The sequence below is a fragment of the Musca vetustissima genome, unplaced genomic scaffold (assembly GCF_032173495.1).
Source record: "Musca vetustissima isolate MV318-11 ecotype Yass unplaced genomic scaffold, APGP_CSIRO_Mvet_v1 utg15884, whole genome shotgun sequence".
NCBI classification, from domain to species: Eukaryota; Metazoa; Arthropoda; class Insecta; order Diptera; family Muscidae; genus Musca; species Musca vetustissima.
This window is the reverse complement of record NW_026887347.1, coordinates 1-17,215: the sequence shown is the minus strand read 5'-3', so window position 1 is coordinate 17,215 and position 17,215 is coordinate 1. Positions and strand designations below refer to the sequence as shown.

Sequence of the window (17,215 nt, the reverse complement as noted above, 5' to 3'; positions counted from 1 at the left end):
AAACATGGTCCTTACTATGAGAGTGTATAATATGAATATCTGTATGTAACGGATAGAAATGTACGTATATGTTGAGAAGTTTACGGTATTGAAATATTTTGTGTTTTTTGTTGTATGTTTGTTTTTTTCTTTTCCTAAAGCAAGGTATTTAAATATTAAATATTATAAATATATTGTTCTTTTTTTAAATACCTATTTAATAAATAATAATAAATTATAGCTACAAAATAATAATAAGATTAGAATTTGTGAATAATGCCTAGAAAATTCTTTAATTAATTTCAGTTTTTTTATTCCGTGGGTTTTTTCTTATTAGTAATTTAAATTTTCAAACTACGTGGCCCCATGCGTGGTATACTTCTTGGTCCACTCATCATGGCTTTGGTTGGTTCTTTGCGGGCCTGCGGTTCTTCTCGTGGCACCTCGGCTTGGGCATTCACTTCGTCATCGGTGTCATCGTCACCGAACAGCAATGCTGCCAAACTGGTTTCGAATTTCGATTTAATACGTTTGGTGGTGGTTTCGGGGGCCTTGGTGGTACTGGTACTACTACTGTCGACTTCTTTATTTTCATCTAACAAAGGTTTAACAGTTGTGGTGGAGGTGGTTGATGAGGTCGAAGAGGAGGAGGACGACGGAACGGCTTGCTGTAAATGCAGTGGCAATTCCATGCGACTGGCCAATGCCAAGGGCATATTATTGCTTTCATGTTTCTGCAATTGTTCCTGCTCCTCATCTTCATTGGCCAATTTGTAACCAGGTGGATAGATGGGCTTGAAACCTCCCTGTAACTCCGGTTGGAATTTATCCATTTCAAAAGATTTCAAAGTAGTGCTCTCAGCGGCCTCATCCTCCTGTCCTTCTTCCTTATTGTTATTGGAATCACCTGAGTTCACATCCGAACGATCGATGTTATTTTTGCTGTACAAAGGTTCCTTGGTGGTCGATTGTAAAATATTCCAACCATTCGATGGTGTACTGGTCACTGAGTCCAAACTAACGCTGGGATAGAAGGGTGCCATGAAATTCTTTTCATAATTCTGACCCCGCAAGTCGACATCATGTCCCCTATCGGCAGCCTCATCATCGAATTGACGAATTTCCTTAATGACCGGTGTGGCCAAATTCACATTCGAATACATTTGCTGTTCCTGAAGTTTTTGTTGTTGTTGCATCTGCTGCTGGTATTGCTGTTGTTGTTGCATTTGATAGTGATGCTGTTCCTGTTGCATTTGTTTGATGTGGGGTGTGGGTTCAGTGGGTGTGTAGGCAATGGCAATGGGTGCCACAGTACCCGTACCATAGGCTCCATTAATGATTTTGGGTGCAATCAGTACACCGGGTACCTTAGCCGGCTTATTCAGTTCACTGTAAGAGGGATCAGGTTTTTCAATCGGATATGGGAAGGTATCTTTGGCAGCTTGAGCCTTTTGTTGTTGTTGCAGGGAAACGGGTTTCTTATTTTTCAGAATTGGTTCCTGCGGTTCATCACGGACCACGGAGAAGGGTGTATTTTGGTATTCACTACCTGTGGGAGGTTCTACATGAACCACGGCGGGCAGTTTATTTTTCAAATCATCCGAAACTTTATCACCGGATTTCTTATCACCTGCCAAGGGGTAGACCACATACAGGCCATTGCGATTATTCGATTCGGCAGCTTGGTTAATTTCCTCTTCCGCTTCATCTAAACTGGGTACCTGAATTTCACCGGCACCGGTATCGTCATTTGGCAAAGAGACAGCCTTCTTTTGGGATTGCAGCATTTGTAGGGTGACGACAGGTTCCAATTTAGCATCATTGACCAGAGACGACTCTTTGCTGGGAGCAATGGGCTGTGGTGGATCGTTGATAACCAAATCCTCTTCTTCGAAAGCGGGCAATTTTTCCAAAACTGGCGACATAACATGTCTCTCCACATTCAACGATTCAGCTGGTCTCAAGCCATGTGGTGGCATATGGGGTCTACGTAGTGGTGGGTATGCACCAGGACGTTCCAAATATTGCATACCTTGTCCGCCGTAAGGTGAGACACGATAAATACGTCTGTTGGCAATTTCATGCGGAGCTAATTGGGGTGGTGGTGGTCCAACTGAGGGATAATCCACATTACGATTCAAGGGATAACGGTTAGGTTGACCACCCAAAGGCTGGCGGCGATGTGAAAATTGTGGATTTCCTACATTGGGACCCCGCTTCAGGTGAGGAGGTTGAGGTCCACCTACTAAAATATTTCCGGGTTCCTGATTGAAATTAGTCTGTTGGGGATGGCCAGTGGATACCTTCGAGCTTGGTCGGAATTGTGGTAAAATATTTGGTAAATGACGGTCGGGGTTGGGGCGAGTAATACCGGGTATGGGTTTTCGGGTATATTCATTGAAGGGATATTGTGGACCACCATGGGGGCGGTTTGGTTTTTGCAATTCATGTTCGTTAATGCTGTTGGGTAGTGGTGGTGGGAATCGTGGAGGCGGTACCATGTGGGTGGCGGGAGTATTGGGTTCATTCGATGTCGGGAAATTCTGTGAAGAGAAAGGACATTTATTATTGACAAATAATATGGAAGATCAAATTTTTATCGGTGTATATGGATATTTTTATATAGTGGGATTTTCGTTGAGGCATTTAAGTTTCGGGGGCGACGAAGGGGATGATAAATACCAAGCAACGGCTCTGATTGGCTTTTACATGTATTTTGGTCCATATTTTATCTCAATTGCGGACACTGACCTCCCTGTGGTGTAACTTGGGGTACCTACTTGCATCAACCGTTGAAATAGTGAGCTGATATGTGCCGCGAGTTTACCCATAAAAGGTTAAGGCGTCCGTCCCCTAATTTTTACGACCCCTGCACACTTATAAAGGACCACGATCTGCTCTTATAATGTGCGTACGTTGTGTAGAACAGGCGCAGTTTTAGTTTTGGCCGATGTACTCAAGACGTATAAAGCCGATATTATTGCTTTACAGGAAATGTGATAGAAAGGGTCAGGCGTAAGTAAATCAGATGATCAGTAGATGAGCGGATTCCTATAATCCGTATAAAAGCGGTCATCATGCTCCGACGGAAGACCAAGATGAGCTGACCAAAGACATATTTTACGAGCGCATAGAAACAGCATATGACCGCTGCCCTGGCCATGACAATAAAATTCTGCAAGGAGAGAGTGGCTGTAATTTGGCATTTCGGGTTCTTGGCGAATTAAATAACAAATGTTGTATGAAGGACCTAGCGGAATTTTCCAACGTAAGTCTTTTGAATCTGGTACTTCGTTTTTTCTAAGGATCAAAATCCTTCTAATAGAGAATTTACAATGAAGATCCCTAACGGCCTCTAAGAATTTTTGGTATTTAAAATATGCACTTCATTGTTCAGGGTTTAAAAAGTTCGACCTGAACGAACTATCCGACTATTTTACTTCTTTAAAAATATCCATGTACACCGTACACCCTCCTTTAAACCTCCTGAAAATTTTAAAAGATCTTACCAATTTCTGTTGATGTTGACTCATAGTTAGAACTTCATGTTTTTGAATTTGTACAGCTGCGGGATCAGCACTTACCACCGTACCACTAACGGTCTCTTCGGATTTGGGGAAAACAACAGTATTGCTATTTTGTATTTGTTGCAGACTCAAGGGTTGGGCGTGACCATTAACTTGGGGTCCAGCTGGTGGTCCATTCGAAACGGGTAGCGAGGGTACCTCAGCCGATTGTTCTTCATTGGCGGGGAAACGAATATTTGTGGATACTAATAATTCTTTGGTATTTTGATTTGAACCCAAGGTGATCGAATTGGGATCAGCATTCTCTTGAGGGTCAACCGATTGGACAGATCCAACGCCGGCTCCTTGCATGGCTACTGGAGATTGTTGTTGTTGCTGTTGAGGTGGCTGGGGTTTTTGAGCGGGATTTTTATTTCGAATATTTGAACCAATCAATGGCAACTGTTGATATGGTGAGGGAGCAGCTGGTGGGGCTTCTTGGTACACATTATTACCCGAAGGTCTGGGAATATCAGGTCTCACTGCATCCGTGCCATAGTTACCATTTTGATGGAAATTCGAAGTGGGAACGGGTTTGGGCATTTCCTGATAAGGTGTTGGTGGGCTGGGAGGTGGCTGGCGATTCAAGGTGCTAATGTCCTCATTGATAACGGTACCATATTGGACGGGATGTTCCTTGGAGAATAGTGGTTCCTTTTCAACGCTGCCAAATGAATTGGCGCCCACTTGCTGTTGACTACCCAAAACAAAGGAGGCAGAATTTTGTCCAGGCGAAATGACCACATTATTTATGGCTCCTGGTGCGGGACGATATTGCATTATATTGGGTTGTTGAACTTGATACGAAACATATTCGTTGTTGAAGTTCTCTTGATTGCCGGAAATCACCTGACCATTGAGCGAGGATGGGGCGTTACTGGTGGCACTGAAGGTTGGCTTTGTGGGTGGAGCCTGAGGTCTACGTGCCGAATTTTGTTGCATGGCAAATGGTGATGGTTTCGAAGGGTCTAAGGGTTCCATTAAATTGCCTTGGGCATCCAGTCCCTGATGCGAAGGATTGCTTACGGCAGCCACGGCGGATTCTTCCTCAGCCAAGCTATTGAAAATATCGGCCAAAGTCATGCTAGGTTTTTGTTCGAATTTATTTTCCACATTCTTTTGATCCAAAGTGTGATAAACATCAGCGGGATCGAGTTCGGGTATGCGGGTGCTAGTAGGCAGAGGACTGAATGCGGGTGGTGATGTAGGATCTTCGGTGAAAACAACAGGTTGGCCGGTGGTACTTGTGCTGGGTGGAGCGGGATACCAGTCCTTGCTTTCTGTGGCTTCAGTGGGGAAAATGGCAGCAGATGGTGTGGGATGGCGTGTGGTGAGCACGGCAGTTGTTGTTGGTTTGGTGGGTTTCGTTGTCACATTGAATTGCTGTTGATCGGGGAAACGCATGGCGGTGGTGCTTGTAGATCCTGTCGTCGAAGGGCTATATTTCTTGGTGGGCACAAACTTCTTACGGGTTGTGGTGGTCTTGGGTACCGGGGTAGTTGTTGTGGTTGGTCGCTTACTCGATGTGGTATATTTGGCAGATGATGTGGCCAATGTGGTTTGGGTTGGAACTGGAGCTTTTGTGGTGGTGGTGGTCGATGTAGATGTCGATGTTGTGGAAGTTGTGGTACTGGTCGAAGTAGAGGTTGTTGATGTTGAAGTCGACGTAGAAGTTGTGGTGGGCTTCTTAGTGGTACTTGTAGTACTTGTTGTTGTCGTTGTTGTACTACTACTTGTCGAACTGCTGGGCTGTGTTGGTGGCACCGGTGTCAATTTAGTTGTGGGCAATGTAAAATAATTGGCCGTATGATAATTTGGTGCCAGCGTCGCCTGCACCACTTGCGTCGGCTTCTTATTGGTGATATAATTTTTATTACTTCCCTGATATTTCAAATTCGCATAAGAACTTGAAACCAGAGGATAGACAAATTTCGATGATGAATATTTAACCGGGAGATTAAGAAAATCATGAATATTCGGCGATGAAGAAGTTATGACTGTCTTCTCATTCGGATCAACGACTTCATTTGCTGAAGTCTCAATACCAGCTGGCTTTTTAACATTGAAATCTAATTGACCGGAAATGGGATCTTTGGCAGCGTAATAGGGTTTTCCATCATTGAAAATTTGATTTGGCAGTACATAGCTGGTCGAAATAACGGGGTCATCATCTTCTTCGAAACTATCACCATCGCCACCTCGTGCTTCGACGGGCAGTTGGGCTGATGAGAGTACAGCGGCGCTGCAGCCAACGCATATGGCGACAAAGGCTATTAGAAGCCTTATTTTAAATTTAATCATGATGTTGTTGGTGGGGAATTATCTGGAATGACAGACAGGCAATTTTTAGAGGTTAGAAATGCAGATCAAAATATATAAATGTAAAATGTAATATAAAGAAGAGATTATATCGATAAAAAAAGACTTCCTGAAGTAGGAGCAGGTCTTCTATAAATATAAAAGGCATTTCATTAATAAAAGAGGTCTTCTATTAATAGAAAATATTTTCGATGATGGAAGAGGTCTTCTAGGGATAGCAGAGATATTATACGGATAGAAGAAGTCTTATAGGTATGGAAGAGATCCTCTATGTATATAAGATACGTTTTATTGGTAGAATTATTGTTACAGATACAAGAGGTCTTCTACGGATATTAGAAGAGGTCTTCTATGGATAGAAGAGATCTTCCATGGAAAGAAGAGGTATTTTATGGATTGAAGAAGTTTTCTATGAATAGTTAAGTTACATTTTTTGAATAGCCTCAATAAAAGGTCCCGCCCAGTTTCGATATTCTGGTCCTTTTTCAACCTGAGTCTTTAATTTTGTATTTCGTTAGATATAATAAGACATACCGACATTACTTACCCGGCCAAACTTTTTAAAACATATTTTTAGAGGTCTCTGTTAAGTCGTGTTTTTTTAGAGAAAATTTTTTGAGGGCCCTGTTTTGGTCATGTATATTTTACAAATAGTTTTAGAGGTCCTAGTTAAGGCGTGAAGTTTATAAAGAATATTTTAAGAGGTCCTAGTTAAGGCGTGAAGGTTTTAAAGCATATTTTAAGAGGTCCTAGTTAAGGCGTGGTGTTTTAAAAGAATATTTTAAGAGGTCCTAGTTAAGGCGTGGAGTTTTTAAAGAATATTTTAAGAGGTCATAGTTAAGGCGTGGATTTTTGTTAACAATATGTTGAGATTTTAGATGGTTTTTTAAATATTTTAAGAGGTCCCAGTTTAGGCGTGGATTTTTTAAGAATATTTTAAGAGGTCGTGGTTAAGGCCTGGAGTTTTTAAAGGATATTTTTTCAAGGACTATCAGAGACGTGGATTTTTAAAGAACATTTTAAGAGGTCTTGGTTAAGGCGTAGAGTTTTAAAAAAAAATATTTTATGAGGTCCTAGTTAAGGCGTGGTTTTTTAAGTATATTTTTTCAAGGACTATCAGAGACGTGGATTTTTAAAGAACATTTTTTCAAGGACTATCAGAGACGTGGATTTTTTAAAGAACATTTTTTTCAAGGACTACCAAAGGCGTGGATTTTTGAAAGAGTATTTTAAGAGGTCCAGTTTAGACGTGGATTCTTGAAAGAACATTTTTTTCAAGGACTACCAAAGGCGTGGATTTTTGAAAGAGTATTTTAAGAGGTCCCAGTTTAAGCGTGGATTTTTAAAGAATATGTTGAGAGGTCCCAGTTTAGGTGTGGATTTTTTAAAGAATATGTTTAGAAGTCCCAGTTTAGGCGTGTATTTTTATTAAAGAATATGTTTAGAGGTCCCAGTTTGGGCGTCGATTTTTTTAAAAAAAATATCTTGAGAGGTGGATGGGGGTGGATTTTTAAATAATATTATTATTTTTTGAGCTTCCACTGCGCTTTCAAATATAGGAAGTCAAAATATATAACATCTGACCATTGCTTTAAATATTTTTTCTACTTCTTCTTCCTCATATCGACCCACAAAAATACAATTATTAAAATTACATCATACCCTCCTGCATGTTGTAGTAGAAATGTAAATTCAATTAATCTTCTCTTCGAGTTGAAATGTTTTGAAAACTTCACAGGAATCCCAAACGCAGGCATGACTTTAAACACATCTGAACGGATATGGCTGTCGAATGCGGATTTATAGTCGACGAATAGGTGGAATGTGTCGATGTGGTTTACGTGGGTCTTTTCTAGGATTTGGCGCAGAGTGAAAATCTGATCAATGGTGGATTTGGCAGGTCTTCAGCCGATTTATTGTCATTTTGACCTCATCTTGGCTAGGTGGTATACACTTTATAGTCATCTCTTATTGGTTCTGGGGTATCTTCTTCATTGCCACTATTTGATACCAGAAGCTTTTCAAAATGCTCCTTCCAGATCCTCAACACGCTTTCCGTATCTGTTACCAGGTTTCCATCTTCATCTCTCTCTCTCTACAGGAGGATGTGCCTGAACCAAAGCCTTCGGTTTGGTGTTTTAATCGTTGGTAAAATTTCGGGACTTCATTCTGACTCCTGTGCATCTCGATTTGTTCCCGCTCATGTTTTTCTTGTTCTTTCTTGTTTTTTTTTAATACGTTTCTCCTCTCTTTTTCTTCTGATACTTCTCCATCGCCCTCTACGCATTCTGCATTTTTCAGATCAGTAGCATTACGACACTCCTGATTGTACCATGGGCTTCTTGATGGTGGTTTTTGGTATTGCTTTTGCTGCACTTTGTAGGGAGTGGGCAATTCTTTACCATTATGCTTCTATATTATTATCGGTACAAGGAGTGCTTTCGCAAAGCAGTTGGGTAATTTGAGAGGAGTGGGCTTCTGCTATCTGTTGTGTTTGCAGCATTTCGACGTCGAATTTTCGTGTTGTGCACCTTTGCTGCTACATTAAGACGAGTGCGAACCTTGACTACCACAAGGTAATGGTCCGAATCGATATTCGCTCCAAGTATCGATCGAACGTCTAAAACACTGGATGAATACCTTTCGTCTATCAAAACATGATCAATTTGATTTCTCGTTGTTTGATCGGGAGAAATCGAGGTGTCCTTGTGTAAATCGAGATGCTTGAATATGGTGCTGATGGTAGTTAGCAGCACCATATTCAAGCATCTCGTTGTCGGCGGTTTTTCTGACGGTAGGTCCAAAAATATTTTTTCTTACGATTTTTGCATTAATATCTCCTAGCAGAATTGTCATGGCTAGACCAGCGGTCATATGCAGTTTCAAGGCGCTCGTAAAAAATGTCTTTGGTCTGTTCATCTTTGTCTTCGGTTAGAGCATGGGCGCAAATAAGACTGATGTAAAATAACTTCACTTTTATACGGATTATTTATTGAAAGTAGCTAACCTAGGTGACACCGCGTCAAGGTCAGTGTCCACAATAGAGATGAAAGAGGCACCAAGATAAGCCTGGGCTTCACCATGTTAAAGCCAATCAGAGCCGTTGCTTGGCATCTATCATCTATCATCAAATCGAAAAATATATATGGACTTTGGTACACCATTTACATTAAATCGGACGAAATTATATATGCGAGCTATATCTAAATCTGAACCGATTTTCAGAAAACTTAACTCACATCATTCTAGACTTTACTCAGTACGCTATGCCAAATTTCGTCCAAATCGAATGATATATAGGGACTTTGGTACACCATTTACATTAAATCGGAAGAAAATATATGTGGGGGCTATATCTAAATCTGAACCGATTTTCACGAAACTTAACACACATCATCCTAATTTAGTACGCCATGCCAAATTTCGCGAAAATCGAAATATATATAGGGACTTTGTTGCACCATTTACATTAAATCGTACAAAAATATATATGGGAGCTATATCTCAATCTGAACCGATTTTTCCCAATTTCAATAGGATTCGTCCTCGGACCAAATAAGTGACCTATGTAAAATTTCATATAAATGCAACCTGTAGTTTGCTTACAATTTAACATGGGCAGACAGACGGACGGAAGGACATGCATAAATCGACTTAGAAAGCGATTTTATGCATATTCCAATATTACAAACTTATGAACAAAGATATAATACCAATAATATAATACCACACTGTGGTACAGGGTATAAAAATATAATGGTAATGGATTATTAATTCGCGAAATTTTCCAAAGAAACAGGTTTTTTATTCCTGTGGTTCATTGCGGATACGGAGAAGGTTGCATTTTGAAATTCACTACCCGTTGGCGGTTCAACATGTGCCACGGCGGGTAATTTATTTTTCAAATCATCCGAAACGTTATCACCTGTCAAGGGGTAGACCACATAAAGACCATTACGATTATTAGATTCCGCAGCCTGATTATTTCCTTTTCCGCCTCATCTAAACTGGGTACTTGAATTTCACCAGTATCCAAATTAGCAGGAATAATATCGACTAATATATCAACCTTGTGAAGAATGTGAACATTAAATAAAAAAGCACTGTTTTTAATTTTATTCAATTTTATTTAAAAATATACTCGTAATGGATTATTGATTCGCAAAATAATAAATACATTTTATAAAGTAATATTAGAAAAAATGTTTTAAAAATAATTATTTTTTCTGAAAACTATATATTATTTAAAAAATGTTTCCTTTATTTTATTAAACATAATTATACAAATTATTTATATTTTGCTGCTATAAATAACAAATAATATTTTATATGAATCAATTTGATTATTAAAATGAATATGATAGACATAGAAATCGAGAAGATAGTGATAGTTATCTCTGAGATTAAATTAAGTTCAACAAATCGCAAGTCTAATAAGAAACCGAGGTGATCATTTGATATAACAAATTTCAAATTAGACTTGCAAGAGTTGTAACTTTGGGCAATTGGTGGTGGGTGAAGGTAAAAACATGGTCCTTACTATGAGAGTGTATAATATGAATATCTGTATGTAACGGATAGAAATGTACGTATATGTTGAGAAGTTTACGGTATTGAAATATTTTGTGTTTTTTGTTGTATGTTTGTTTTTTTCTTTTCCTAAAGCAAGGTATTTAAATATTAAATATTATAAATATATTGTTCTTTTTTTAAATACCTATTTAATAAATAATAATAAATTATAGCTACAAAATAATAATAAGATTAGAATTTGTGAATAATGCCTAGAAAATTCTTTAATTAATTTCAGTTTTTTTATTCCGTGGGTTTTTTCTTATTAGTAATTTAAATTTTCAAACTACGTGGCCCCATGCGTGGTATACTTCTTGGTCCACTCATCATGGCTTTGGTTGGTTCTTTGCGGGCCTGCGGTTCTTCTCGTGGCACCTCGGCTTGGGCATTCACTTCGTCATCGGTGTCATCGTCACCGAACAGCAATGCTGCCAAACTGGTTTCGAATTTCGATTTAATACGTTTGGTGGTGGTTTCGGGGGCCTTGGTGGTACTGGTACTACTACTGTCGACTTCTTTATTTTCATCTAACAAAGGTTTAACAGTTGTGGTGGAGGTGGTTGATGAGGTCGAAGAGGTCGAAGAGGAGGAGGACGACGGAACGGCTTGCTGTAAATGCAGTGGCAATTCCATGCGACTGGCCAATGCCAAGGGCATATTATTGCTTTCATGTTTCTGCAATTGTTCCTGCTCCTCATCTTCATTGGCCAATTTGTAACCAGGTGGATAGATGGGCTTGAAACCTCCCTGTAACTCCGGTTGGAATTTATCCATTTCAAAAGATTTCAAAGTAGTGCTCTCAGCGGCCTCATCCTCCTGTCCTTCTTCCTTATTGTTATTGGAATCACCTGAGTTCACATCCGAACGATCGATGTTATTTTTGCTGTACAAAGGTTCCTTGGTGGTCGATTGTAAAATATTCCAACCATTCGATGGTGTACTGGTCACTGAGTCCAAACTAACGCTGGGATAGAAGGGTGCCATGAAATTCTTTTCATAATTCTGACCCCGCAAGTCGACATCATGTCCCCTATCGGCAGCCTCATCATCGAATTGACGAATTTCCTTAATGACCGGTGTGGCCAAATTCACATTCGAATACATTTGCTGTTCCTGAAGTTTTTGTTGTTGTTGCATCTGCTGCTGGTATTGCTGTTGTTGTTGCATTTGATAGTGATGCTGTTCCTGTTGCATTTGTTTGATGTGGGGTGTGGGTTCAGTGGGTGTGTACCATTCATTAATGATTCACTGTACCGCCGCTTATTCAGTTCACTGTAAGAGGGATCAGGTTTTTCAATCGGATATGGGAAGGTATCTAGGCTCCATTAATGATTTTGGGTGCAATCACCGGATTTCTTATCACCTGCCAAGGTACCTTAGGCCATTGCGATTATTCAGTTCACTTGGTTAATTTCCTCTTCCGCTTCATCTAAACTGGGTACCTGAATTTCACCGGCACCGGTATCGTCATTTGGCAAAGAGACAGCCTTCTTTTGGGATTGCAGCATTTGTAGGGTGACGACAGGTTCCAATTTAGCATCATTGACCAGAGACGACTCTTTGCTGGGAGCAATGGGCTGTGGTGGATCGTTGATAACCAAATCCTCTTCTTCGAAAGCGGGCAATTTTTCCAAAACTGGCGACATAACATGTCTCTCCACATTCAACGATTCAGCTGGTCTCAAGCCATGCACCATGGGGGCGGTTTGGTTTTTGCAATTCATGTTCGTTAATGCTGTTGGGTAGTGGTGGTGGGAATCGTGGAGGCGGTACCATGTGGGTGGCGGGAGTATTGGGTTCATTCGATGTCGGGAAATTCTGTGAAGAGAAAGGACATTTATTATTGACAAATAATATGGAAGATCAAATTTTTATCGGTGTATATGGATATTTTTATATAGTGGGATTTTCGTTGAGGCATTTAAGTTTCGGGGGCGACGAAGGGGATGATAAATACCAAGCAACGGCTCTGATTGGCTTTTACATGTATTTTGGTCCATATTTTATCTCAATTGCGGACACTGACCTCCCTGTGGTGTAACTTGGGGTACCTACTTGCATCAACCGTTGAAATAGTGAGCTGATATGTGCCGCGAGTTTACCCATAAAAGGTTAAGGCGTCCGTCCCCTAATTTTTACGACCCCTGCACACTTATAAAGGACCACGATCTGCTCTTATAATGTGCGTACGTTGTGTAGAACAGGCGCAGTTTTAGTTTTGGCCGATGTACTCAAGACGTATAAAGCCGATATTATTGCTTTACAGGAAATGTGATAGAAAGGGTCAGGCGTAAGTAAATCAGATGATCAGTAGATGAGCGGATTCCTATAATCCGTATAAAAGCGGTCATCATGCTCCGACGGAAGACCAAGATGAGCTGACCAAAGACATATTTTACGAGCGCATAGAAACAGCATATGACCGCTGCCCTGGCCATGACAATAAAATTCTGCAAGGAGAGAGTGGCTGTAATTTGGCATTTCGGGTTCTTGGCGAATTAAATAACAAATGTTGTATGAAGGACCTAGCGGAATTTTCCAACGTAAGTCTTTTGAATCTGGTACTTCGTTTTTTCTAAGGATCAAAATCCTTCTAATAGAGAATTTACAATGAAGATCCCTAACGGCCTCTAAGAATTTTTGGTATTTAAAATATGCACTTCATTGTTCAGGGTTTAAAAAGTTCGACCTGAACGAACTATCCGACTATTTTACTTCTTTAAAAATATCCATGTACACCGTACACCCTCCTTTAAACCTCCTGAAAATTTTAAAAGATCTTACCAATTTCTGTTGATGTTGACTCATAGTTAGAACTTCATGTTTTTGAATTTGTACAGCTGCGGGATCAGCACTTACCACCGTACCACTAACGGTCTCTTCGGATTTGGGGAAAACAACAGTATTGCTATTTTGTATTTGTTGCAGACTCAAGGGTTGGGCGTGACCATTAACTTGGGGTCCAGCTGGTGGTCCATTCGAAACGGGTAGCGAGGGTACCTCAGCCGATTGTTCTTCATTGGCGGGGAAACGAATATTTGTGGATACTAATAATTCTTTGGTATTTTGATTTGAACCCAAGGTGATCGAATTGGGATCAGCATTCTCTTGAGGGTCAACCGATTGGACAGATCCAACGCCGGCTCCTTGCATGGCTACTGGAGATTGTTGTTGTTGCTGTTGAGGTGGCTGGGGTTTTTGAGCGGGATTTTTATTTCGAATATTTGAACCAATCAATGGCAACTGTTGATATGGTGAGGGAGCAGCTGGTGGGGCTTCTTGGTACACATTATTACCCGAAGGTCTGGGAATATCAGGTCTCACTGCATCCGTGCCATAGTTACCATTTTGATGGAAATTCGAAGTGGGAACGGGTTTGGGCATTTCCTGATAAGGTGTTGGTGGGCTGGGAGGTGGCTGGCGATTCAAGGTGCTAATGTCCTCATTGATAACGGTACCATATTGGACGGGATGTTCCTTGGAGAATAGTGGTTCCTTTTCAACGCTGCCAAATGAATTGGCGCCCACTTGCTGTTGACTACCCAAAACAAAGGAGGCAGAATTTTGTCCAGGCGAAATGACCACATTATTTATGGCTCCTGGTGCGGGACGATATTGCATTATATTGGGTTGTTGAACTTGATACGAAACATATTCGTTGTTGAAGTTCTCTTGATTGCCGGAAATCACCTGACCATTGAGCGAGGATGGGGCGTTACTGGTGGCACTGAAGGTTGGCTTTGTGGGTGGAGCCTGAGGTCTACGTGCCGAATTTTGTTGCATGGCAAATGGTGATGGTTTCGAAGGGTCTAAGGGTTCCATTAAATTGCCTTGGGCATCCAGTCCCTGATGCGAAGGATTGCTTACGGCAGCCACGGCGGATTCTTCCTCAGCCAAGCTATTGAAAATATCGGCCAAAGTCATGCTAGGTTTTTGTTCGAATTTATTTTCCACATTCTTTTGATCCAAAGTGTGATAAACATCAGCGGGATCGAGTTCGGGTATGCGGGTGCTAGTAGGCAGAGGACTGAATGCGGGTGGTGATGTAGGATCTTCGGTGAAAACAACAGGTTGGCCGGTGGTACTTGTGCTGGGTGGAGCGGGATACCAGTCCTTGCTTTCTGTGGCTTCAGTGGGGAAAATGGCAGCAGATGGTGTGGGATGGCGTGTGGTGAGCACGGCAGTTGTTGTTGGTTTGGTGGGTTTCGTTGTCACATTGAATTGCTGTTGATCGGGGAAACGCATGGCGGTGGTGCTTGTAGATCCTGTCGTCGAAGGGCTATATTTCTTGGTGGGCACAAACTTCTTACGGGTTGTGGTGGTCTTGGGTACCGGGGTAGTTGTTGTGGTTGGTCGCTTACTCGATGTGGTATATTTGGCAGATGATGTGGCCAATGTGGTTTGGGTTGGAACTGGAGCTTTTGTGGTGGTGGTGGTCGATGTAGATGTCGATGTTGTGGAAGTTGTGGTACTGGTCGAAGTAGAGGTTGTTGATGTTGAAGTCGACGTAGAAGTTGTGGTGGGCTTCTTAGTGGTACTTGTAGTACTTGTTGTTGTCGTTGTTGTACTACTACTTGTCGAACTGCTGGGCTGTGTTGGTGGCACCGGTGTCAATTTAGTTGTGGGCAATGTAAAATAATTGGCCGTATGATAATTTGGTGCCAGCGTCGCCTGCACCACTTGCGTCGGCTTCTTATTGGTGATATAATTTTTATTACTTCCCTGATATTTCAAATTCGCATAAGAACTTGAAACCAGAGGATAGACAAATTTCGATGATGAATATTTAACCGGGAGATTAAGAAAATCATGAATATTCGGCGATGAAGAAGTTATGACTGTCTTCTCATTCGGATCAACGACTTCATTTGCTGAAGTCTCAATACCAGCTGGCTTTTTAACATTGAAATCTAATTGACCGGAAATGGGATCTTTGGCAGCGTAATAGGGTTTTCCATCATTGAAAATTTGATTTGGCAGTACATAGCTGGTCGAAATAACGGGGTCATCATCTTCTTCGAAACTATCACCATCGCCACCTCGTGCTTCGACGGGCAGTTGGGCTGATGAGAGTACAGCGGCGCTGCAGCCAACGCATATGGCGACAAAGGCTATTAGAAGCCTTATTTTAAATTTAATCATGATGTTGTTGGTGGGGAATTATCTGGAATGACAGACAGGCAATTTTTAGAGGTTAGAAATGCAGATCAAAATATATAAATGTAAAATGTAATATAAAGAAGAGATTATATCGATAAAAAAAGACTTCCTGAAGTAGGAGCAGGTCTTCTATAAATATAAAAGGCATTTCATTAATAAAAGAGGTCTTCTATTAATAGAAAATATTTTCGATGATGGAAGAGGTCTTCTAGGGATAGCAGAGATATTATACGGATAGAAGAAGCCTTATAGGTAGGGAAGAGATCCTCTATGTATATAAGATACGTTTTATTGGTAGAATTATTGTTACAGATACAAGAGGTCTTCTACGGATATTAGAAGAGGTCTTCTATGGATAGAAGAGATCTTCCATGGAAAGAAGAGGTATTTTATGGATTGAAGAAGTTTTCTATGAATAGTTAAGTTACATTTTTTGAATAGCCTCAATAAAAGGTCCCGCCCAGTTTCGATATTCTGGTCCTTTTTCAACCTGAGTCTTTAATTTTGTATTTCGTTACAAACCCACCCTAGTATAACCTAGATATAATAAGACATACCGACATTACTTACCCGGCCAAACTTTTTAAAACATATTTTTAGAGGTCTCTGTTAAGTCGTGTTTTTTTAGAGAAAATTTTTTGAGGGCCCTGTTTTGGTCATGTATATTTTACAAATAGTTTTAGAGGTCCTAGTTAAGGCGTGAAGTTTATAAAGAATATTTTAAGAGGTCCTAGTTAAGGCGTGAAGTTTTTAAAGCATATTTTAAGAGGTCCTAGTTAAGGCGTGGTGTTTTAAAAGAATATTTTAAGAGGTCCTAGTTAAGGCGTGGAGTTTTTAAAGAATATTTTAAGAGGTCATAGTTAAGGCGTGGATTTTTGTTAACAATATGTTGAGATTTTAGATGGTTTTTTAAATATTTTAAGAGGTCCCAGTTTAGGCGTGGATTTTTTAAGAATATTTTAAGAGGTCGTGGTTAAGGCCTGGAGTTTTTAAAGGATATTTTTTCAAGGACTATCAGAGACGTGGATTTTTAAAGAACATTTTAAGAGGTCTTGGTTAAGGCGTAGAGTTTTTAAAAAAATATTTTATGAGGTCCTAGTTAAGGCGTGGTTTTTTAAGTATATTTTTTCAAGGACTATCAGAGACGTGGATTTTTAAAGAACATTTTTTCAAGGACTATCAGAGACGTGGATTTTTTAAAGAACATTTTTTTCAAGGACTACCAAAGGCGTGGATTTTTGAAAGAGTATTTTAAGAGGTCCAGTTTAGACGTGGATTCTTGAAAGAACATTTTTTTCAAGGACTACCAAAGGCGTGGATTTTTGAAAGAGTATTTTAAGAGGTCCCAGTTTAAGCGTGGATTTTTAAAGAATATGTTGAGAGGTCCCAGTTTAGGTGTGGATTTTTTAAAGAATATGTTTAGAAGTCCCAGTTTAGGCGTGTATTTTTATTGAAGAATATGTTTAGAGGTCCCAGTTTGGGCGTCGATTTTTTTAAAAAAAATATCTTGAGAGGTGGATGGGGGTGCATTTTTAAATAATATTATTATTTTTTGAGCTTCCACTGCGCTTTCAAATATAGGAAGTCAAAATATATAACATCTGACCATTGCTTTAAAT

The 17,215-nt window shown here is 40.3% G+C and overlaps 1 protein-coding gene across 1 annotated transcript; it reads right to left on the bottom strand.

The window, feature by feature from the left end:
* Positions 1 to 316: 316 nt before the first annotated feature.
* LOC133334920 (mucin-2-like) lies at positions 317 to 15,578 on the bottom strand. The gene is made up of 7 exons (XM_061543234.1): positions 13,221 to 15,578; positions 12,131 to 12,254; positions 11,840 to 12,072; positions 10,732 to 11,621; positions 3,489 to 5,826; positions 1,241 to 2,522; positions 317 to 1,168 (listed from the first exon to the last, which is right to left on the bottom strand). The coding sequence occupies exons 1-7, from the start codon at positions 15,576 to 15,578 to the stop codon at positions 321 to 323; spliced, it is 8,073 nt and encodes a 2,690-aa protein (XP_061399218.1). The 3' UTR covers positions 317 to 320.
* Positions 15,579 to 17,215: the final 1,637 nt, after the last annotated feature.

Coding starts and splice junctions, on each gene's coding strand:
- LOC133334920 (XM_061543234.1), bottom strand. CDS start 15,578: ATGATTAAATTTAAAATAAGGCTTCTAATAGCCTTTGTCGCCATATGC. Junction 11,622..11,839: donor CGGAAGAGGAAATTAACCAA/GTGAACTGAATA, acceptor CAAATGCAACAG/GAACAGCATCACTATCAAAT. Junction 2,523..3,488: donor GTCAACATCAACAGAAATTG/GTAAGATCTTTT, acceptor TTCTCTTCACAG/AATTTCCCGACATCGAATGA.